Here is a 23816-nt window from a genome sequence, read left to right on the forward strand (position 1 = left end):
AAATAATTGATACATTTTCACTAGAATAAGCTTTGTTTATTAAAAAGTGTTTTTTTGTTTATATTTGACTTGTTTAACTATTTCAGTTCTACTATTAATATACCTGATTGCCTGGCTCAAGCTGGTCATACTTTAGTCAGTGCTGGAGCCTTTGTTTTTGATGATGATGATGATTACCTCTCAGGCAATGAAATAGACTATCACAGATTGAAACTACAAGTTTGTTTCCTTTCTTAGATTTTATCTAGTGTTTATCTTAATTTATCTGTTCTCTCTAAATATTTGTGTGTGAATCTTATAATTTAAAAAAAAAATAAATAAACATAAACACTTGTCTGTGTAGATTAATTTTTTATTGCTCTATAGAATAGATGATTAGAAAATTAGATTATTGTTAGGCTATTCTCCATGCATTCTTCAACATACTAAACTTTAACATGTCCTTCTTCATTGATGTATCTTTGTGTTTGTCAAGGTGGAAGGATTTGAACAGACACCTTCCATACTTCACAAACGTTCTTGTCCAAGACTGATTCCGTTAACTCCTACTAAGGTAAGTTGTTAGCTCTCTTTAATTTGTGATAATAAAATGTTTTATCTTTAAGTATGTAATAAAAAAACTGTTATATGTCTCATAATGGTGTTTAATCTCATGCTGTACTTTGTAATTTGATTTCTTTTTGTTCCCATTTAGTCAGATGAAATGGAACTTGAGGTTAGCAATGTGGTATTTGTGGATAAAATGTTTCTAATGTATATGTAGACTAGAGGGTTCATGTGTTCACATATTGTTTCAAGTGTTTTCTTTACATGATGTTTGTTGTGTACATTGAGAGATTTGTTATTATTAGTAATTAAGTATTGATGTTTGATGAACATGGTATTTCTAACATACATTAGACTAGAGGTTTGATATGAAGCTAACAGTACATAGAGAGTTTTGATGTAAAAATCTAAGCCTTACTTACCTTGATATAACTCAGCTATGTTTCACTTAGGGCTCTCATAAAGTTTAAAACATTTTATTATTGCATTCTTTTAAAAGGTAATAGATATTCTGTGCAGATTTATTGATATTGATTAATTAAAATAAAATTAAATTTTGATCTGAAAGAAAATGAAGACATTTAAATAAAAAAATTATAATTTAAAAAATTTTAGGTTCTGTAATTTAAAAACTGTTATCAGCAGACATCAGAACAAAAATGGAGGCATTCTAAAGATACATTTTTAAAATATCTCAACCTGAACATATAGTTTCCATTGGACAATTCAAAGGAATTTTAATAATCCTCTGAAATTGATTAAATTAAAATTGAAACATTGTTTAGATGTTATACATGCTTTAGGTCATGGCAGAGAGAAAAAATACAATGATGGTACTTGATACATTCCTGCACAAAACAATTGTTAATGTTGAGCAAACATTTTGAGTTTGAAAGTTTTATACACTTGAAAGTATTTCTCATATTGACTTACAACAAATTCAAAACCATATAAGCCTCCTGTTTATAATTATTAATTACATTTTTTTTCTCAACTTCATGGACAATCACAATAATTATGGTTTCTATATTTGAAGTACATCTTTTTACTGTTACTTTATAGTGTTAAGATCTGAACAATTCCCTTTAAGAATACAGAGATGTAATGCTTTCTCTGGGGTCAAAGTATCCTTGAGATAGTAGTAGATTGTCAGTATTCAGTATTAGGTCCTTTAATTAGCATAATGTCACCAAAATTATTCTTCTAAGCCCACAATCTTTGTTTCTGGGAAACATGTTTAGGAAAGAACTGCAAGCTTAAAGTCCTATTCACTACAGTATGCTTAATGTGTGTGTATATACTTGCTTATATGAGCTGCTGCTGACTGCTCCATTTGCCTTCATACAGTTTTCTTGAGCAATCCCTTATTTCTACTTTGCTTTGATTTTCTTTAATGTTTCCTCTAGTCTTCTGTATGTAATTTAATATAAAGATAGGTCCTTAGCTTGCATTAAAGTGAGATGATGTTATTGTTTATTGTCATAATTTTATTTGAATATTATGACTAGTACATTTGTCTTCAAGACTTTTAAGAAATTAAAAAAAAAAACTTGATATGTCTGTTGATTTTTTTCTTTACTTTGTTGCTTAGGCTGCTATGTTGTATTAATAAATTAGATATTGTTGCCTTCTTAGCAATTAGAGATTTTTTGTATTGAAAACATTCATAACAATTTTTTTAACAAAATGCTCTTTAAAATTGTTTCTTATTCAATTAAATAAAATGAGTGAATTCTTAGCAATTTATTCACATATGGAATAATTCAATCATTGCTATAGGAATGTATGAGTTTGATATACAGTCTCATAATACCAAATTGAGAGTTTGGTAGAAATAGAATTATTGTTCTGTTTAAAAATGTTGTTAATGAGTTTGTGATCAGTTCAAAATGTTAACGACTTTTTAGTATATCCTTATGACTTTTTACAATAAAAAAAAATACAATTTAGGTTTATTTGTAAGCTATGGATAATCAATAAATTCCTTTAGTTTTTTTAATCAAACTCTTTGCCAACTCAGAAATGTGATAAACTTTGTTCTCCAAAATTTTAGAATGGAATGAAATACTGTATAGTCATGGAAGTGCACATTTGGCATGGATGCAAGACTGTGAAACTCTATTCTCCACTTAAAGTAAGATTTCTTCTATCTTTGTAATGTTATTTTGAGGAATGTTTGAACTGTTGTATAAAAAACAACTAAAATGGCCGCTGCTTTGTTTAAATTGATCCTTTTCTTCTTCAAAATTAAGAAAATAAAATAAAAACTTGTTCTCATCATTTCAGCTTGAAAATCATCTGACTATGACAATAGATATCTATTGCAAAAGTGAAGATCTCAAGAAATTTAAAGCCACAAAGGATTTAGTCAACTCAGAAGACCTATTTTCTAAACTAGCTACAGTCAAGCCCAATGAGACATATCATCTGCCATTATTTGTTGCTTATCATTGTCCACTGTATATCAAACCTTCAGAAATTCAGTAAGTACTATCCATCTTTGATTCTTTCAATATTTCTACATTATTTCTTTTCATTATTGTTCTAAATTAATCTATTTTATCCTCAGCTATGAACTGACCCACAATCCACTCTGGTGGCAAGATATGTTACAAGGCAAGGACAGAATGAAAAATTTTACTTGCCTTTCATCAAAAGAGGAGAAATCTTTTAATTTTAAGGTATTCATTTATTTAGCAACACCCAGAAATAGTGATGGTAACATCAACCTTTTTTGTTCTTTTCATCTTACAAATAAAATGTTTGATCTGTTTGGTTTTATATATGACTGCCAAGTTATAAATGACTTCTTTAAAAGATCCAGATCATTCATTACAAAACCTTTCTCAGATCTCTATTTTTACTGTGTTCTCAAACTTGTGTGAGTGTGTGTGCAATAAGTAAAGTATATCAATCTAAATTTAATATTAGTTGAAAGAATGAGAATAAAGATCAAATTTATGGCCTTTGTCTAGGTTTTGATCATCTACCTTGGCCTTTTGCCCTAGTACATTGTAGTCTTTTAGATCATACAAAATACTTGACAATTGTTCCTCCCTTTTCACCTTTCCACTATTTGTCATGTAGCCGCCCAAACATTCCAAGACAAATGCAATGTTCTAAAAATACAATTTTATTCATTATAAATGTTATTTTTTTTTTTAATTTAAAAATTAGGTTCAATCTATTATATACAAAATCTAATAACTGCTCTAATAACTTCTTTTTTTTAGGCTGTTTGCAAGGAGGGAGACAGTATTAAGGCTGCTCCTGGTGGAACTAGGTCCTTACCTTACTACACCTTACATCTCTATCCACCAGTTGTTTTACACAACTTTCTTCCATATGACATACAGTTCTCTCTACAGGTATGTACAAAATATAGTTCTCTTTACAGGAACAATTCTTAATATCTCATGATGCTAAGGTTTATTTAGTGAATAATTTTTAAGTCTTAACTAAACCTAGATTCAAGGCGAGAAAAATTTTGTTTGTTAGCTACCTTTTTTTTTTAAACAAAATGTCTATTGTACCAAAAATGTAATTGTTTTGCCTCATTGTCCCTTTGCCTGTTTTAAAAACTTTATTGATATTTCACTAATCACAGAAATCCATTTTCTTCCAAACTATTATAGGGAACTACTATGTCCAGCAGTCTGACTCATGGAGACATGACACCTTTGTATACAGTGGAGACAGGCAAAGCTTACAAGTTACTTATTACAGTATGACAAAACACATTTTTGTCTAGACATTAACATTTAGTATTTTTATTTAGGAATATAAGTAAGGTTTTATTAAAATCTTTATTATCCTTGAGGAATTGCATTGTACATGAAAAAATATTAAATAGCAAATGAAATTTAAATGCATTAAAAAATGATAAAATCTTTTTTCCTTAGTTGCCAGACTATATGGGATCTGATTGGACAGGTACACTGGAAATATCTCCAGATATGGAAGAGTTTAGAGCAATCACCATGGAAACTGAAATTGATTCTGAAAATGTTAACAGGCATTTAAGCCTTAGCATACATGCTGATCAATCTCAGTCTTTGGATTTGCGGATTTATACTCCTTATTGGATTGTGAATAAAACAGATCTTCCATTGCAATTAAGGGTAAAATAAAAATAAGAAAACATGTTGCAAAATTATGTCTCATTTCATTTTTAATCATTTATTGAATGTATTCTAGACTCAACATGATATTTGTTTATATTTTGTATTGATTCTGAAAAAAGATCTTTCTAAACTGATTCGTTTGGCAGCAGTTTATTTATAAGTTACATTGAATATTTTCTCATATTATTTATTTGTATCTGATTTATCCATTTTTGTTTGATTGCCAGGGCTCACTATCTGATGCTGTCTATGAACTCACTAACTCGCCAAATCCTCTTCTGTTCAGGTTTAAAAAACATAAAAGGAAAAAGGTAAAAATGTTAAAATTGACTTAAATTAAAAAGAAAAGTACTTCTGTGATTTTAGTATTATTAATTCATAACTACTATTTCTGCTGGGGTAAAAAAAAAAAAGTCACGTCTAATTCTTAATCAAAGAGAGATAACTGTAAAAAATGTTCTTGAAAAATAGAGCATGTCTATTTTTTTAAAAAGTTTACTATTAACTATATACAATTAATAAATTTAAAAAAAAAAAAAATTCAGAGCAGAACACAGCAAGGCTTTTAACATGGTCAGGCGTGATGGCTAATGGAGAATTTTGATGGACAAAGATTGTGTCTGTGCTGGATGTAACAAAATATGTATGGTGCAGCTCGGGCTGTGGAGCCACATGAAATACAGCACTCCTCATTAATTTTCAGACCCGTAGAATAGTCTTATGCTACTACTAATAATTTTTCACACAAAAATATGGATTTTACTAAAATAGTTAAGTTTTTCTTTTGTTTTTGTATGAAAAAAAGAACAACTTTTTTAATAACTCCCTGCTGCACCTTACTACATTAGTAGTCTATCATAAATATTGTATTCTATCTCAATAGTAATTACTGAGCCAAACAGTTTCCTTTACATTGTGACTTTCTTTAATGTGTAGGCAAAGTTAAGAGTGTATGAGTCTCGCTGGTCCCAGTCTTTCTCTGCTGATACAGTTGGCAGTGCTGGTGTCGTGATCTGCAATGACAAGGAGAGAGGAAAGAAATACATGGTAGGGCATTCAGTCTCATTATCATTGAATTTAGGAAGGGGGCAGGTCTGTTTTTGTAGCTATTTTAATGAGGGATGTCAAAAAACAACAAATTAACTTTAACTGGAAATGTAGATAAAATACTTTTATTGCTCCAAATAAAATGGAAATTCTGTTTGACTACAATTGTCTTCCACAGCATTACTACTATAACAATACCAACATAGATGCAAATATGAAATGATATTCAAACTGTAATGGTCAAAAAAGAAATCAAGATCTCTGCTTAATAGTTATTACATTTGGCCTTTATGAAGTTCAGCTAACAGTTTTCATGGCATGACTAAGATAATGGGTCTTTCTGAAAAAAGAACTAAATGGAATCTGGTTAGGTTATAAGAAACAGTAGAAAAAAAAAAGCAGATGACATGATAGATTATGTGAAGTTATGAAAGAGTTATTATGGGTGCTCCAGTGAAATCCACCTTCTCTACCTGGTGTAGTGAAATAGAACTGTTTCTCATTAAGCTTTTCTGTTCTACAGTTCCTGATACAGATTGCACTATCCAAACTCCGACTAACAAAATTAGTCACTATCATGCCATTTTTCTTAGTCATCAATAATTCCAAACAAAAATTGAGATATATGGAAGAAAATGAAAAGGCAGATCTTTGGATTGACATAGATCCTGATCAGGTGAGTTAGAAACTTCAGATATTTACCTGTTTTAAATTCACAACACTTATCTGTTATTTCTTTTCTCAATGTTGAGTTCAAACTTGAAAAATCAAATAGTTTGAATATTTTTGAGAAGCCAATACTTGTAACTTATAATTTTATGCATTAACAAATAATACAATTATGAATACCAGTGAAAGTACAAGTATACTGATGAACTTAATTTGCTAACTTCTATTTTAGTAGGCCTACTAATTGTTATTTTTTTACTTTTATTTGGTAATACTTTAAAAAATTGATCAATTAACAATTCTCATCTTGTTCTACACTAGTACCAACCATTTTGGCCTGTAACAGAATCATTTAACATGTATGTGAAGTTTGATGGAAGCAATGTCTCCTCCCTACATTTTCCTATCAAGTCATGCCATAACACTGTTCTTAGAATGGATCAAGGGGTAGGACTTGTTTTTGAACAATAGATTTTTAGAAATTCCAGGCTTGAAATAGTGTTACAAATCTGTATCTTTGTTTTTGTACATTTGTACTTCCAATGTAATGACTTCATTGACTGTTCTATTACACAGAGAGCACTGTGTGTGGAAGTGTGTGGTGGCACTGATACACCCATCACAATCATATTCTTGAATTATGAGCGTGGAGATGCACCTGTCAGAGTAGAAAATTTATGTGAAGATGTTTTTATAAAAATACATCAAAAGTAAGTTTTTTTCTTTTTTGAACCTGAGGTCTTTGGTATCAGCAGCAAGGTCATATTGATTTATATAAACTACCAATATGAATATCCAATTGTCATTAAGATTGTGTTGATGAACTATGAGTTTTGGTTTTATGGAATCTAATAAAATCTGTAAGTGTACTTGTGTACCTTTATTTAGAGAACCTTTGTCTTCTTTTCAGAAATCAAAGTCAGGTGACCTTGCTATCACCTAATCAATCTATTTTATATACCTGGGATGAACCTTCATCAGAGAGAACATTGATGTGGAATGTTTACAGTAGGAAAAAGCCAAGTTTTCCAGCTTTTATTACAAAGGTTTTTGTTTTTATTTCAATGTATGAAATCCCTATCATTGTGAATTAATTTAGATATAATAGTATGAATGAATGATATGTTTATAAAATGTATGTTTAGTAAGTAAAAAAAAGTTTCATGTGTTTTATTATTAAATTATTATTATTAAATGTCAAACTTTATGAATGTTGAATGACTTTTGGCATGTTTACTTAGGATGGCTCTGGTGAAGTTAGACTCAGTGTAGCATCTTTGAAGACTACTGGTGCTCCAAGTGTTGATGTGACAGATGCCAAAGAAACAGATGACAGCAGCAGTCCTGAAGGTTAGTGTCAAGTAAAATATTCTTGTTACAAGCAAAATACTTTTTGTTATTCTAAAGTAGAGTCATGGAGAGGAAAACATTTGTGTTGTTTCTGTCAATAACATTTAATGATTAACTTTGGGGAAAGTTTCAATTGGAAAAAAAAATGTGTGGAGTTTATCACTTGAAAAGAGGCTTTTTTTTTTAATGCACATTGTTATTGTTTAGTTGTATTGTTATTTTTACAGCTTGGACTTTGTGGCCATGTAAAATACTGAAATCCTACTTAATCTAAAAGACAAGCCATATTATTATCATTATTATTATTGTTATAAGAAAGATGGAAGAAAAAATCATGACAAAAAAACTTCAGTGTTTACACTTAAATAGTATGCATTGTCAACTTACTGATTAGTTCTTCTACCTTTCTTCTTGTTATGCATTAAACATCTTTTGTCAACTTACTACCTTTCTTGTAAGATGTAAACCAGCATCATAAGAGTTTTCAGCTGGTTTATCTATTACATCAGTTTATTTTCCAAGGGGGGTTTAGTCTATGTTATAAAAATATTTTCTTAGACATGTTTATATCTATGTTAGTAGTTTATCTTCCAGTGTCTCAGTAGTTTTATACTTTGTTTATAAAGCCTATTGATTTCCTCCTTACTCCTTGTGCAGATGAAAGTGATGAAACAGATGCTTTGATTGCACCACACAATCGATCACAATTGAGCCATACCAGAGTGGACAAGCTTTTAATATTTTGGGTTTCTTACCTAGATGGATTGCAACGGGTTCTACTGTTTACACAAGATGAACGAGTGTCAAAAGCTGTCCGCAAGGTACGAAACAAATTGAATTTTATATTTTGTAGCTGAAAAAAAAAGGTGAATTTGTTACTTTGAAAGGCAGCATTCTCAGCCTGGTAGTTTAGTAGCTTCCATAGATCAAAGGTCTAAGGTTATGTATATCATTAAATGTGCAGCCAAAGCTCAAGTTTCATTGATAATATGCAGACTGTAAGATATAAAGGTAGTTATCAAGTCGTAAAAAGGTTGAGAATGACTGATCTAATGTATACTTTGATATAAATGTAAGGTGTTGTTCATTGACTGCCACAGTTAGTGCTCTCAATTCTGGTGTTCTTTCTGACAAGTTGTCAAACATCTCCTTGTAGTTGACACATAAGTGTTTCTGTCATTAGTTGATCATTGTCAGGTTTCATGCATGCCTAGTATAAGCTATATATTTATATCATTTACATGTATGCACATACACATAGTAACATACAATGTGTAGTGGTTTCATTGGCTGTAAAAATAAAGGGTCAGCAACATACCTCTCAATCAAGAGATTTAATCTGGTTAAAGCTTTAATGCTGATTTGTGTTATAGATAGTTGTGAGCTGATGCTAAAGTTAACTGGAAATATAAATAGAAGATGATATGGTTATGTAACAAGTTTCTTGAGCCTTTCAAAAATATTCCTACAAGCCTCTTTAATTATTAAAAGACTACAGAAACATTAGAAAGACAAATAAAAGGAGAATAAAAGGAGAAAATTATATAAAGAACTGAAGTAAGTTATAAATTAACCTTTCTACATCTACAAGTTATTACTATCTGGGATAATTGCCCAATATATCACATTGTAGTGCTTCTTTACTGCATACACCAGTCTCCAACAGAACATGGCTCTTTGTAAGGTAATCTAGCTAGTGTATGCCATGCTTTAAGGGGGATGACCTAAGGGAGGTGCCCCTCAGAAGCACTACAAACACAGGCTCAGGAGCAGATGGCCTACATTGGAGAACTCCATGTCTGCATCATTTGCCAAAACATGCAGACTACAACTGGGTTTGTGTAGTCATGTGAAACACTGCACTCATCCTTAATCTTCAGAATCCAAGACATTGCATTAAGTAATAACCCAAAAATTATTTTCCATATTTTGTTTAACATAGTTCTGCCATTTGTGTTTATCCAAGTCTTAGATTCACATCTTTTTAAATAATATTAACAAGAACAAACTTTTCTGGCTTTGTTCCTAAATTGTGCCCAAAACAAAACCATTAGTTCCTGTATCAAAGAACTATGAATGCAATCTTGTTCTAACCTCATAATGTTTTAGGATGAGACTTCAACTCAAGTTTCTCTGAAATTTGATGATCATCACAATAACATTATATGATTTTCAGTAAACTTACAATGATATAATCATTTATGGGTAATTTTGTTTAAAGTATAACAATTAAATTTGCAATAATTTCATCGGGTCTTTTGAAAATAAGAATTAATGTCAAGAGAATACAAACATAAAAAAAACAGAAAGTTGAATACATCAGTAAATTTTAGTTAACAGGTTCAAATAAAATTATAAAAAATTAAACTAAAAGGAAAACTTGACTGTTATTTTAGATAATTATTAAGCAAGATCATTGAGCAAGACAATCATATTTGACTTTACACAATCTTATTACCAACCATGCATTTCTTTCTAGAACTGACAGTGAAGAGCCATTGTTAATCTATTTTATAGGGCTTTGTTCAAAGTGTAGATTTCCCTCGCAGACAAAATCGCTTACAGGTAAAAGTATCTGAACTACACAGTCCACTCTAATACCCTCTGCTTCTGTGTTCACACTGATCATGCAACTCTTTCTCAAAGCTGATTTCAACTATAATTTTTGATGACAATGTTGTCTGAAAAAAAGAGTTGCACAGAAAGTAGTCAACACTACATTGCAGAAACAAAACTGGTTTCATAGAGCTCTCTACACTTTGTCTGCATGTCCTTTTTTTGTTTTTCAGTTGCTGATGAATTTCTTTCAGTTGCTCATTTTGACCTGAAATGTTTTGAACAAAAATTTGTTTTTAGTTGTTTTTTTTTTTTCGTTGAGTAGCCTATATTTATGTGCATATATTGTTTTCTAAAGCATTTCATTTATTTGTGTACATGTATTTATAAATAAATGTGTTGTTACCTAGTGTCCATCAAATCATTAAAATTGAGTTAGTTGAAAGTCTAGTTCAATAGTGCTCACACATCAGTTTGTGTCCTGAAAACATTTAGACTGGTTAAGTTGACAGTTACACAAGAGGTGGAAGGGGAGATATATTTCTGTAATATTCAATCATTACCATTTATAGTTTTCAAAAATATTTTTTTAAATGGGAAACGTGGGACATTGATAGCATGTAGCTAATTAGCTAAAAATGGAAGTCCTGATCCTTTAGAAAATACTATAATCATACACATGTTGTTACATATCTTTTGACTGTTTAAACTTACAATTGTTGTAAAATAGTTTATGCAAATAAAAACGTAACAATTGGAGCAGTCTAAACCTAAACTAATGCTTGACTTGTTGATCAACAAAATGTAGAATACATAATACGCATTTTAGTTTCTGCATTTTTTCTATGCCTTGGAGACTTTGTTTAGCTGTTTTTCAGAAAAAAATGTGGATGACAATTAGAATTATATTCAAGCTTTGAGAGCTCTTCAAATTTTACTAATCCAACTAAGTGATTAGTGGTACTTGGGTACTTATTTTTTTTTAATCCAACTCTAATCTATTAGACCAGCCTTCACTTTATAATTGTGGCAAAAGTTGGACCTATTTTCATCCTAAAAAATTCTAAATGTCTTCATAATGTGAATTAACATGTTTACAGCTGTATTTTTAGCTGTATTAAGATAGCCTGCAGTAGCTTTTTTAATCCAACTCTAATCTATTAGACCAGCCTTCACTTTATAATTGTGGCAAAAGTTGGACCTATTTTCATCCTAAAAAATTCTAAATGTCTTCATAATGTGAATTAACATGTTTACAGCTGTATTTTTAGCTGTATTAAGATAGCCTGCAGAAGCTTTTTTTTTCTTTAATAGTTCAATAAACTTTTGTTTTTCACTATCCATTCAGGAAATAATGTTCCATAGTTTTAAATTCTCAATCTTTTTCTTTTAACTCATATACATGAATAATTCCTTTTTTTTTTAAATTACTTTTGGTGAATGAGCTACAAGATTTTGTTGCATTCTATTTATAAGTGTGCTTGTTTACAGATAGAATTCCATTCACTTTACTTACATTCTTCCCCAGTATTGTTTACATTTGATGTAAAATGTTTTCAGATTTAGATCTAAATGACCAACAAAATATTAGTTGATAATGTTAGCATCTGACTTTTCTGCTTCATTTGAAGTAATTGTTTTATTTTATTTCTTTAAAAAAAAAAATTTAAAAAAATTAAAAGATCTGTTTTTATAATATTTTAAATTACATTTATTTACTTAATTTAGTTTTAAAAAAAGATATTCTTTTCATTCTTATAACAGTTACAGCTACAATCTTTTAGTTGTCCTTTAGATAAAATAGTCATTTGTTTTTCATTAGGATGCTTTTTGAAAAAAAGATTATATTTAACAAATTTTACTTTCTAGGTCAATGAGGGAGAGAATGCAGACTTGGCTATTTTTGCTTCCCTTGAAGGAATCAGCATTTCAGTTATCAACTCATTATACCAAGAGGTAGCACTGTTGTCTGTAACAAGCTGCCCAGCAGTGTGGGAAGTTGAAGTAAAGGAAAAATGGAGATCACTAAATGTTGAGCTGGCCACGTGGTTGGAAGATCAGTGGCGAGGGGAAGTTGTAGAAGCCAGTCTGCATGACCAAATTGAGGTAAGGTTACATTAGTATGTGACTTATGTTACCTAATAATTATAATTTTCTTGTTTACAGAGATGTTGAAATTTTTATTGAACTCTTGAAATGAAAAAATTAATTTTTTTTTTTAAATCTTAATCTTAGTTAATTATCAGATTTTCTATACAGGCTGATTTAAAACAAATGCAAATGACAAAGCCATTTATGGGTGCTTTGAGAAGGACATTCCGCCCTGGACTTTGGTGTCAGTACCATTCATCCAAGCATCACATGTCAGTCAACATAACATTACAAACTCTACAGGTAACTACTACGCATGTTTTGTATTTTGTTTTAATTTATATTCTTCTCTATTTTTTTTTTTAGGAAAATTGTATTCATTAACATTTTTTAGCTTAAATATCAAGTTGTTTTTTGTTTCTTGTATATTTCATTCCAGATTGACAACCAATTGCCTGATGCTTATTTTCCTACTGCATTGGCTCCCACACCTATCCCAGCATATATTTTAAGACACATGGGCCCAAAACCATTTATTGAGGTTGGCTTAATGAGGAGAATAGTTCCAGAAGAAAATATTGACACTATAAGGTCAGTCATCTTCTTTGTAAGGAGTTTAGACAACTATTGATAATTTTGTTTTTTACAATATGTATGATCCCAATCCCTACCCACAGAGGTCAATGTTGAATGACAGCAAGAATTGTTATATTTATTTAAGCTATGGCTATATGGCAAAACAACAATAATCACATTTTGTCATTGTAATATATTAAATATTCACAGGGTTCATTCTATCATTTTTTTTTTACTTTAGATATGCAAAAATACTTGTTCAAGAATTCAATTTGAAACTGGACAAAGGTTTTATTTTGTCAGTGATAGACATCATTGGGAAGTCTGCTCCTGTGGAGAAAGAAGTAAAATGATTAGTTTGTAATCTATTGGATAAGTTGATTAAATGTTTCTGTCCAAATGTGCTCTAATGATATTTTATAGATATATTTAGCAATACACAATGTAAAAATGGTTCTTATATGACCAAACATTATCACTATATCACTTCTTTAATTTCTCTTAAATGAGTTAGGTTTTAATATGATAGTGGAAATGTAAAAAAAAATTCTACATTTTTATTTTATATTTATAAGAGTTTTCAGCTTCAGTGTGACTTATGCTTAGCAAGACAATCTTTAAAGGAAGCCACAACAGTCCTGGTAAATATAATGTCAACTATTTTTTTTTATTCTTAATTGTACATAAAGATTCACATAACTAGTAATTAATTAATTGTACATGGTAAAGAATAACATGAAAGTAAGAAGAACTTGTAAAATCCAAACTTCTCAGATTACTTCATTTAGTGGTAAGCAAGTTTTCTTATTGTATTCTGCTTATTAAAAAGTCCTTCAGGTTTATTGGTTTACATTACCAACATTATCATTATAAAACTAAAAAATAAAATGCTTAAATATTTTACTTGTGTACCCTAATAGTAAAGATTTTTTAATCTGGTGCTTAAAATGTCCCTGAATTCAGTCATTTTTTTAAAGGCTGTTTAGTAGTTGTATCATAGCATACATGACTTGACACTCTTATTCAATATTGGCTACATTCACCATTAGTCCTTCATGTGAACATGACTTACATACTGGTACTGTCAAAATTAATATTGTCAGTCAGTTGTGCAATGTTGTGGGCATACACTATCTTATTCACCTTAATTTTATGATTGTAATAATTAATGAAACTTTCTACATATTTAATTTTTCAAATGTAAACGTTTATACAATTTCAGATAGCATCAAGGCCACAAAAAATCTTTTTTGAGTATATACACCTTTCCCCTTTAAAAGTAAGTTTACTTTTGGTCATTTAACTTCTACTTTCTTCTATCTCCTGTTACTTAGTCTTTGGTCATTTAACTTCTACTTTCTTCTATCTCCTATTGCTTAGTCTTTGAATTTATGTTTTGAAATGACATATTCATGTCTATGTTTGGATCCTCTAAAACAGTTACATCTTAGCTTCTCTCTACATGGCAAAGCTTCTGTTTCAAGTGTGGGAGCTCCAACATCAAGTATCAAGAGTGACATTGTAGATTTTTTTCTCAACTCTCTTGGTGTCACACTTACAGAAATAAAAAATGTGGAGTTAAGGTAGTCTTTTAGTTGAATTTATTTGAATGTATATATATATATTAGACTTAGGTCCTCCCGTGCCGTTCGGCGCATTGGGCGGCAAGCTGTCATTGGCAATGTTTGAAGCCTCCTCCCACCTGGTGTCCACTGTTCTGAGGTCTTCCATGAAGGTGTGATCCCATGTTATACGAGGACATCCCTGTTTGCGCTTTCCTCGTATTGTCCTCCATGTCATTGCAACTTTTGGTATGGGTAGTTCATTTTGTCGTAGAACATGCCCTGCAAACCTCATGCGACGTTCTGTCACAACCTCACTAAGTGTTCAACTCCCAGTTTGGCATAGGATTTCCTTGTTTGAGACCCGATCTGTGTAACTAACTCCCAAAATCCGTCTCAGACATTTGAGCCACATTTAGTCTCTTCTCAATTTTGACCGATGACTTCCATGTCTCACATGCATAGGTTGCAGTTGGAATGACGATTGAAGATTATGGTTCAGTGTTTTATGTATGATTGCTACTTTACTTTTGAGCCTTCTGTCCTGAAGGCTTTCTAAATTTAGTGATTTTACTAAAGGTGTTACTCTAGTCAAATGTGAATATTCGTTTGTTATGAATCTCACTGCTCTATTTTGTGTCTGTTCCAGTTTCTTAATGTTTTCTTGAGTTGAGGGGTCCCAAACAGAGGATGCATATTCTATTATTGGCCTAACCAAGGTTTAATAACATTTTAGTTTTATGTTCTTATTTGATTTATAGAAATTTCTTTTAATAAATCCTAATGCTTTGTTTGATTTTTTTGTAGTTTCATCAATATGTGGATTCCATGATAGTTTTTCATTTATTATAACACCTAGGTATTTTGCGTTTTTAGTCTGTGTTACTGGTTTGCCATGAATAAGATAAGTGGAATTAATTTGTTTTAGTTTTTTTGTTACTCTTAACAACTGACATTTTTCTGGGTGGAAAGACATGCTCCAATTTGATTCCCATTTCTGTAATTCATCTAATTCTCTTTGTAAAATATCTGTGTCTTGTGTTGTTTTTATTGTTCTAGATATTATGCAATCATCTGCAAATAATCTGACTTTTGTTCCTGAACTAATGCAATTTGGTAAATCATTTATGTAAATTAAAAATAGTAGTGGACCCAAGACTGTTCCTTGAGGTACACCTGAGTTTACTGTTATCGGTGTTGATTTAGAGCCATTTATTATTACAGTTTGTTCTCTCCCTATCAGAAAATCTTTAATCCACTGATGCAGTGGACCATTAATGCCGAAATATTTTAATTTTTTAAGCAAACTATGGTGGTGAACTTTGTCAAAAGCCTTAGAAAAATCTAGTAAGATAGCATCTATTTGTTCACTATTATCTAAACCTTTTGAAAAATCATCAATTAGTTCTATTACTTGTGTTTCACATGATCTTTATTTCCTAAAGCCATGTTGGTATTGTGTGAGGACATTATGTTTGCCTAAGTGGTTTATGATGTTGCTACATATTATGTGTTCTAGGATTTTACATGTGATGCTGGTAAGTGATACTGGTCTGTAGTTTCCTGGGTCAGATTTTTCTCCTTTTTTAAATAGGAGGGTGACATTAGCTTCTTTCCAGTCCTTTGGTACTCTGCCCTGGTTAAGTGAAGCCTGAAAGAGTATTTTGAACACTGGGGCTAGCTCATTGCTTAGTTCTTTGAGTAATCTAGCTGGAATACCATCAGGTCCAGACGCTTTATTTGGTTTGGTGTTGGCTAATAGTTTTTGAATTCCATTTTCTTGTACTACTATATCTTCTATGTTGTCTACTTGGTTCAAATTCAGTAATATGTCTTTGTCTCTTGGGGCTGAGAATGCTGATGCAAAGTATTTGTTTAGGATGTTTGCTTTAGTTTCATTATCATTATGTATTATGTTATGTTCATCTTTTAATGGCCCTATGCCTGTTGTTTCCATTTTCTTAGACTTAATGTATGACCATAGGTTTTTGTTGTTATCTTTAGATATTACATTGTTTATGTATTCACTCTGCAGCTGTCTGCTTACTTTTTGGATTAAGTGTTTAATTTTTATATACTTTTTGTAAACTCTTTCTGCATTAGTTTCTTTAAATTTTCTATATATTGTGTTGAGAAGGTGTATTTTTGTCTCAAGTCCAATGGCTTGGCTTGTCCGAATTGGCTGCAGCCTTTGGAAAATGCTCTTTGCCTTTCCTATTCGGCACGCTACATCATGGTAGGCATCCCCATCATTTGTTATGATGCTGCCAAGGTATATGAACTTGTCCAACTCTTTAAACTTTGACTCGCCAAGTCTGACGGGGGCACCGTTTGCCTTATATCCCACTCGCAAAATTTTAGTCTTATCCAAGTTTATGCAGAGGCCAATTTTGGGTGCCTCTCTATCTAGGCTCTCCGTCATTTCTTGTATGCATTTATTTGTAGACCCGAGTAGTGCAACGTCATCTGCGAAGTCCAAGTCTGTCATTCGGTTTTGTTCACACCATGGAATACCAAAAGGCAGTCTTGTTCATTGCTCTCCTCATTATGTAGTTGATGGCTAGGAGGAAAAGGAAGGGAGATAAGATGCACCACTGTCTCACACCTGTCTCGATGCTAAAAAACTCTGTTGTTCCTTCTTCTGTTTTAATGCAGCAACTAGACTGACTCTATATGTGTCGTAGAATCTGGACGAATTTTTTTGGGATGCCGTATTCTCTAGCTATTTTCCATAGTGATTCTCGGTGGACACTATCAAATGCTTTCTTAAAGTCTACGAAACTAATCCTTAGCCATTGTTGGTACTCAGACTTTGTTCTATGATATTTCGTAGAACGAAGATCTGCTCTACACATGATCTGCCTGCTTGTTCTTCTCTGAGCCTCTCATCTACAGACTGTTGAAGCTGTCTCAACAAAACAGTGCTGAAAACTTTTTTCTGATCTCGTCTACGTTTGGCCTCTTTCCTCTCATCAATCAATTTCCATGTTCTGTCTTGTATCCACCATTCCTTATATATTGTTATAAACCTGGTGGTGGCACAGAGAGGGGTAGTGGTGTGTGTGTAGTCAGCCGACGCAAATCGCCCCAGGCCAGCGCTAGACGAGCGGTCAACCGTGACGAGCTACGACGGTCAGCCGAGTCGAGTGTCAACAGGACAGTTCGGGAAAGATCGCCGTCGTGAACAAGAGCTCAGGAGCGTCACGAGAGTTGTAGTCATCTGACCACCTAGAAACGTCGAGCGGCGTTCTGTCCGGTTCGAGAAGGCCAGTAGGGACCCTATATAAGAGCGGAGGCGACGCAGTCAAAACGGTTCAGAAAGGAGGTTCACGACAAGAGTTCAAAACACGGTCGACTACAGCACAGTTCAGCGGTGTGGTTCTGTACGGAGCATTACGACGGTTCAGTGCGGAGTACTATCAAGTACAGTTGAGACGAACGGCGTCTTGATCTTGGTCTGCGATCGAGTCCGACACAACGACCCTAGTGTGTGAAGTCAGTCCGGAACTGTTGAACCCAGTGCAAGTCCGGAACGAGACGGAGAGGCCAGTGCAAGAGTTGATACGGCGGAACGGTGTTATTGGAGAGATATTTGTACAGTGTACGTGTTGCCAATTGTACAGTATTGGCTGTTATTTACCAACTATTAAAGTGTTACGTTACTTTGGAGCCCTGAGTTGTCAAGTTCTTTAAGTTGGTGGTGTATGGTGCAGTTTGCAGAGAGCCTGGATAGTGAGATTCGTAACAACTGGTGTCAGAAGTGGGATCGGATCGGAATCGGATTGGATCGGATCTACTATGGCTCGTCTGAAACTGCTGTACGAACTTGAATTTAGAGAACTGAAAGAAGAACTCCGTGGACGAAGGCTGAAGGCATATGGAAACAAGGAAACTTTACAAGCCCGCCTCCGAGAAGACATGTTGGAAGAAAAAGAAGATCCGGACACATATCTTTTTGAAGTCGAACCTAACTTGCTGGAACAGTTCACCAGTATCATGCAGGAAAAGATGGCAGCTATGCAGGGACAGATCGCCAGTAGCAAACAGGAGCAGATTGCAGCTATGCAGGGACAGATCGCCAGTAGCAGACAGGAGCAGATGGCAGCTATGAACTCGGGGCTGGAATACACCAATTCCAAGATAGATGCCATGAACACCAAGATAGCCGCCATGAACCAACGCATACCTGCTGTGGAGGAGAGGATCATCAACTCAGACGTTCGTTCAGATGCTGAAGCCAGAGAGAGGAGCCTTGGCGGTGATCATGAGGACCCATTGAAACCTGACGAAGCCGTTGAGAGACATATGCAAGTCGAGAGACACCAGCCAGGTCCGAACCTAACAGACGTTGGTCCAGTTGCCAAGACTGGAGAGGAAAGTCCTGATGGTGGTAAAGAGAATCCAAGGCAGTCTGACGTGGACTTTGATGGACATTTGCAAGATGAAAGTCATCGACCAGGTCTGAAACCAACAAGCGATTGGCCCGATACTGAGACGAGAGAGAGAGGTCCTGATGACGGTGAAGAAAGCCGATTGGAGCCTGAGGCCGAAGACGAAGTGGAGTGTTACCAACCTGCCCCACGAGCATGTCCTCCAGACACGGCTGAAAATGATGACTTGTCCCACTATTCCCTGTCCTATGGATTTGAAACCCATCCCAACCCTTCTCCGCAAAGCCCTATGACGTCACCTCTTTGGCCAACGATCTTGGTATCCCCAGCCCTTACATCCTATACTTCTCCATGTGTCAAGTGGCTGCCCTCAATACCGAACGACAAGAGAGCGACGCGACCACGACATCACTGCAGTCACATGAAGGCCAACTGGCGGAGAAGAAGAAGGCTACTTTTGTTGAATGCAAGATGGATGACGATGCAACCTCGATATCACTGCAGCCACATGAAGACCAACTGGCGGAGAAGAAGAAGAAGGCGACTTTTGCTGAGTGCAATATGGATGACCATGCGATCACGAGGTCGATACAACCAGATGAAGGCTAACTGGAGGAAAAGAAGAAAACGTTTTCTGAACTCAACGTGGATGGCGATGAAAGCACGACGGCGAAGCAACCAGGTTAAGGCCAACTGGAGGAAGAGAAAGAAGCGACCATTGCTGACTGCAACATGGATGGCTCCATCAAGCTCAAGAGGCAAGCCAACTGCCACTGATCGCCCCCCGCCTGCAGCGATGAAACTTTACAGCCAATGTCATGATGTTGATTCTGTCCGGGACGGACAGATCTAAGGAGGGGGCAGTGTTATAAACCTGGTGGTGGCACAGAGAGGGGTAGTGGTGTGTGTGTAGTCAGCCGACGCAAATCGCCCCAGGCCAGCGCTAGACGAGCGGTCAACCGTGACGAGCTACGACGGTCAGCCGAGTCGAGTGTCAACAGGACAGTTCGGGAAAGATCGCCGTCGTGAACAAGAGCTCAGGAGCGTCACGAGAGTTGTAGTCATCTGACCACCTAGAAACGTCGAGCGGCGTTCTGTCCGGTTCGAGAAGGCCAGTAGGGACCCTATATAAGAGCGGAGGCGACGCAGTCAAAACGGTTCAGAAAGGAGGTTCACGACAAGAGTTCAAAACACGGTCGACTACAGCACAGTTCAGCGGTGTGGTTCTGTACGGAGCATTACGACGGTTCAGTGCGGAGTACTATCAAGTACAGTTGAGACGAACGGCGTCTTGATCTTGGTCTGCGATCGAGTCCGACACAACGACCCTAGTGTGTGAAGTCAGTCCGGAACTGTTGAACCCAGTGCAAGTCCGGAACGAGACGGAGAGGCCAGTGCAAGAGTTGATACGGCGGAACGGTGTTATTGGAGAGATATTTGTACAGTGTACGTGTTGCCAATTGTACAGTATTGGCTGTTATTTACCAACTATTAAAGTGTTACGTTACTTTGGAGCCCTGAGTTGTCAAGTTCTTTAAGTTGGTGGTGTATGGTGCAGTTTGCAGAGAGCCTGGATAGTGAGATTCGTAACAATATATATATATATATAAAGATAAAAAGATGATATTTTTTTGAAAGAAATACTTAGGAAATGGTCTTTATCTAAAATCAGGGAATCGCAATTTTACTTTTCTTGTTGTTGTTTTAAGGACAATTTCATCACCACTTATTTCACTAATGGTAAGAATTTTTTTTTCTGATGATAACATATATACATACATTTTTGTTTCAATTGAAACATTGATTACAAAAACTTTTTGATATTTACTTTGTTGTTCTAAATGAAGTCTGTGTAAGAATTAATAGTACCAGAGAAACCATGAACATCATAAGTGTGTGTTATTTTTAGTAAAAAAAAACAGAAAAAAAAACTACCTCTTTTTATTGCTAGCAACAAAGCAGAACATTTAAGATAGGTTTAAATGATAATTATAAGTCAGTTTTTGTATCCAAATTCATCTTAGAGTTTAGTTTGTTCCTAAATTATCCTCATTTTTTCTGTACCAACAATTTAGTTATAAATATTAACATTATTTTTTTTTTTTCTATGCAAATATTATATTATCCCTTGAGCACATGATTATGTAACCGCTAACTTATATTCAAACACCCTTCAATGAGAATTTAAATGTTGAAATTTTGTGTAAAATGGATTCCTTTGTGGTTATGTATTGTAATGTTTGATAATGACACCTACTTATTTTTCAACCTTTATGTTTGTGTTCACTTTGTGTATTTTAGAATGGCTTATTTTGAGCGAAAAGGTGTCCTGCTGTCTAGCAATCAGCTAATGGCTCAAGTTCAGTCTCACTATATCCATCAAACACTACAACAAGCCTATGTGCTTATTTTAGGACTGGATGTTTTAGGAAATCCTTATGGTCTTGTCAAAGATTTCACCCAAGGACTGGGAGACTTTTTTTATGAACCTTTTCTGGTAATGCAATTATTTTTCTTCTACTGGTATTAGTATGTTTGAAATAAGGTTTTAAAATATATTATCAAGTCCTTATTAATTGTAATTATGAAAACAGAAATCAAGATGATTGACACTACATGTCAGTCATGTCATTGTTGTAAATATTTGCTTTACATTTAAGCATAAGGAACAAATATTTTCCTTTTTTCTAGAGCAAACATTTTATTTTCTTATAGAGCTCAAACATTTTCTTTAAAATCTTTATTGGGTATATACAAATTGGGAATATAGATACATAAATATTCATTTTTGATTAGAAAAAAAAGAAAGAAATGATTAGGAACTAAGAACTATTTGTCCACTAGGAATCAGTTTTAATATGTCAATGTTTGGAATCTTGGACATTTCTTGTCTCAGTGCTGAGCTTCCACTTCATTTCTTTCTCTGTTTTAGGGTTCTATACAAGGTAAAGATGAATTTACTGACAGCTTAGCAAGAGGAGTACAGAGTCTAATGGGAAATACCATAGGTAGGTTTAACTTACCTGTACCTAATCTACTAGCAAACTTCTTTACAATACAGTCATTGGGACTCTTACTTGTTTTTAATGTAGTAATTCTATAATAAGTGTTTATTGCAGGAGGTACTGCAGGCTCAGTTGCAGGTATTGCTGGCAGTATAGGGAGGACACTGGCTGCCATTTCATTTGATGAAGATTACAAAAGAGTAAGTTATAATCCAATATTTCAATTCAAACATGTTTATAGCTCACTGGTAACTTTGATGCTATTTATTCTATCCTAAACTTTGTTTATAGAAGAGAAGGCTACGATTGCAACAAGAACCTTCTGGTCTTCCTGCTAGTTTGGCTCTAGCAACAAGAACTCTAGTCATGGGAGTTGGTTTGGGACTCTCAGGTGTCATACTTGATCCTATCAAAGGTACATTGAAATACTGCCTCATTGAGCTTGACTTGTATTTTTTTTTTTACTGAACCATGATAATTATGTTTCATTTTATACTTTAAAAAAGTGGCAATGCTAATAAGTATTTAAATTTAGGTAGACAGAAAATGCTAACATTAGTACCGGTAGTTTAATTAAATAGTTACAATAACAATTTGTTCATCTAGGTGCTCATGAAGAGGGCGTTGAAGGATTTTTCAAAGGTGTTGGCAAAGGTATTTTAGGACTTCTAACAAAACCAACAGGTGGTGTAGTGGATATGGTCAGCATGGCTTTTGATGGTCTGAGAAGGTGAAATTCACATTCCATTTCCACATAAGTATATATAGACATAAGCTCTTTTATTTAAGAAGATGTACTGGTATCTCAAATTTTTATTATTGGACATGAAAGACAACTAACTCTATGTATTTTTTACTTTAGTCTTTAAGTTTATTTATCTATGCATTCTTTATGAATTTGAAGCACTTAGTAATGCCACAAAGTTCATTTGTATTTAGTTAAGTCTCTTTGTTGAAATTTGATTTGAATAGAACTGCTGAAATGGAAGGAGGCGCTGTTGCTAGAATGAGACTTCCTCGTTTTATTAATCCACACATTGTGAGTATTTGATTTCTTCTTTTTTGAATACATAATAGTCCTTTTTTTCAATGGTTTTTCAAAATACTGGCAGGGAGATAACCTGCTGTAACATATACTATCTCATTATAACTGGGTAGGGCATGTATCCCGTATGGGAGACGAACGTATGCCAAAGGCAGTCTATTTTGGTGAGCTAAAAGTTGGTCGACGTAACAGAGGCGCCCCACAGAAACACTTCAAATACCAGCTTAGTCATCAACTTTCCTTGGCTGACATAGAAGAGAGCACCTGGTTGCATGCAGCCTCAGAATGAGACAGCTGAAGGTCACTCGCGAAGGCCGCGGGATACACATTTGAGACCAAAAGAAAATCTGCTGCTGAGGACAAATGCAGACGGCGAAAAGAAAATCTAAATCGACCACCTGCGGATAATGGTTATGCTTACCCTGGATGTGGCAAAATATGTAGGTCACAGCTGGGACTGCACAGCCTTTGGGAAATACTGCTTTCCTCACTAATCTTCAGACTCGAAGACTAGCCTTATTATTATTATAACTTTATTAATGCTCTTACACATAAGCAAGCAAACAAAAATTTGTTCCTTATGACTTTTTAAATTTACAAATTCTTTAAAATGACAATAGAATTCTTTTTTTTTTTATTTCTCTTCTGTGGACCTGGGGGGGGGGGGGGGGGGGTTGATATCTGGAATGTTTCTGTGTTGCTTTTAGGCACTTGGCAAACACAACTCAGCTCAAATCAGGGATTCAAACTCAAGCACCAGTCAAGCTGTTTAAGACATTCAGCCACATTTTTCAAAAAAAAAAAGTCTACTCAAGTTCAGTCTAGTACAAACCAATATGTTCTTTTGATAGACA

General features: G+C 34.0%; 1 protein-coding gene across 12 annotated transcripts in view; it reads left to right on the top strand.

The window, feature by feature from the left end:
• The window catches only part of LOC106066811 (intermembrane lipid transfer protein VPS13A-like), a 91140-nt gene that overhangs the window by 63669 nt on the left and 3655 nt on the right, over positions 1–23816 (top strand). For 10 of the 12 annotated variants that reach the window (XM_056031741.1, XM_056031742.1, XM_056031749.1 and 7 more), the window contains 31 exons: positions 87–219; positions 476–553; positions 695–715; positions 2600–2680; positions 2833–3029; positions 3116–3227; positions 3780–3914; positions 4182–4271; positions 4449–4667; positions 4898–4981; positions 5607–5717; positions 6241–6393; positions 6708–6833; positions 6963–7096; positions 7297–7432; positions 7628–7736; positions 8394–8557; positions 10254–10301; positions 12162–12398; positions 12552–12686; positions 12823–12974; positions 13201–13303; positions 13535–13600; positions 14182–14238; positions 14400–14542; positions 21214–21409; positions 21845–21920; positions 22032–22117; positions 22209–22332; positions 22524–22647; positions 22890–22956. In XM_056031741.1, coding sequence (XP_055887716.1) covers positions 87–219; positions 476–553; positions 695–715; positions 2600–2680; positions 2833–3029; positions 3116–3227; positions 3780–3914; positions 4182–4271; positions 4449–4667; positions 4898–4981; positions 5607–5717; positions 6241–6393; positions 6708–6833; positions 6963–7096; positions 7297–7432; positions 7628–7736; positions 8394–8557; positions 10254–10301; positions 12162–12398; positions 12552–12686; positions 12823–12974; positions 13201–13303; positions 13535–13600; positions 14182–14238; positions 14400–14542; positions 21214–21409; positions 21845–21920; positions 22032–22117; positions 22209–22332; positions 22524–22647; positions 22890–22956 — 3697 coding nt within the window. The remainder of the gene's footprint in view (positions 1–86; positions 220–475; positions 554–694; positions 716–2599; positions 2681–2832; positions 3030–3115; positions 3228–3779; positions 3915–4181; positions 4272–4448; positions 4668–4897; positions 4982–5606; positions 5718–6240; positions 6394–6707; positions 6834–6962; positions 7097–7296; positions 7433–7627; positions 7737–8393; positions 8558–10253; positions 10302–12161; positions 12399–12551; positions 12687–12822; positions 12975–13200; positions 13304–13534; positions 13601–14181; positions 14239–14399; positions 14543–21213; positions 21410–21844; positions 21921–22031; positions 22118–22208; positions 22333–22523; positions 22648–22889; positions 22957–23816) is intronic. The other 2 variants (XM_056031748.1, XM_056031745.1) reach the window with 2 other exon arrangements.

This window comes from Biomphalaria glabrata, chromosome 6 (assembly GCF_947242115.1).
Source record: "Biomphalaria glabrata chromosome 6, xgBioGlab47.1, whole genome shotgun sequence".
In the NCBI taxonomy this organism is placed as follows: Eukaryota; Metazoa; Mollusca; class Gastropoda; family Planorbidae; genus Biomphalaria; species Biomphalaria glabrata.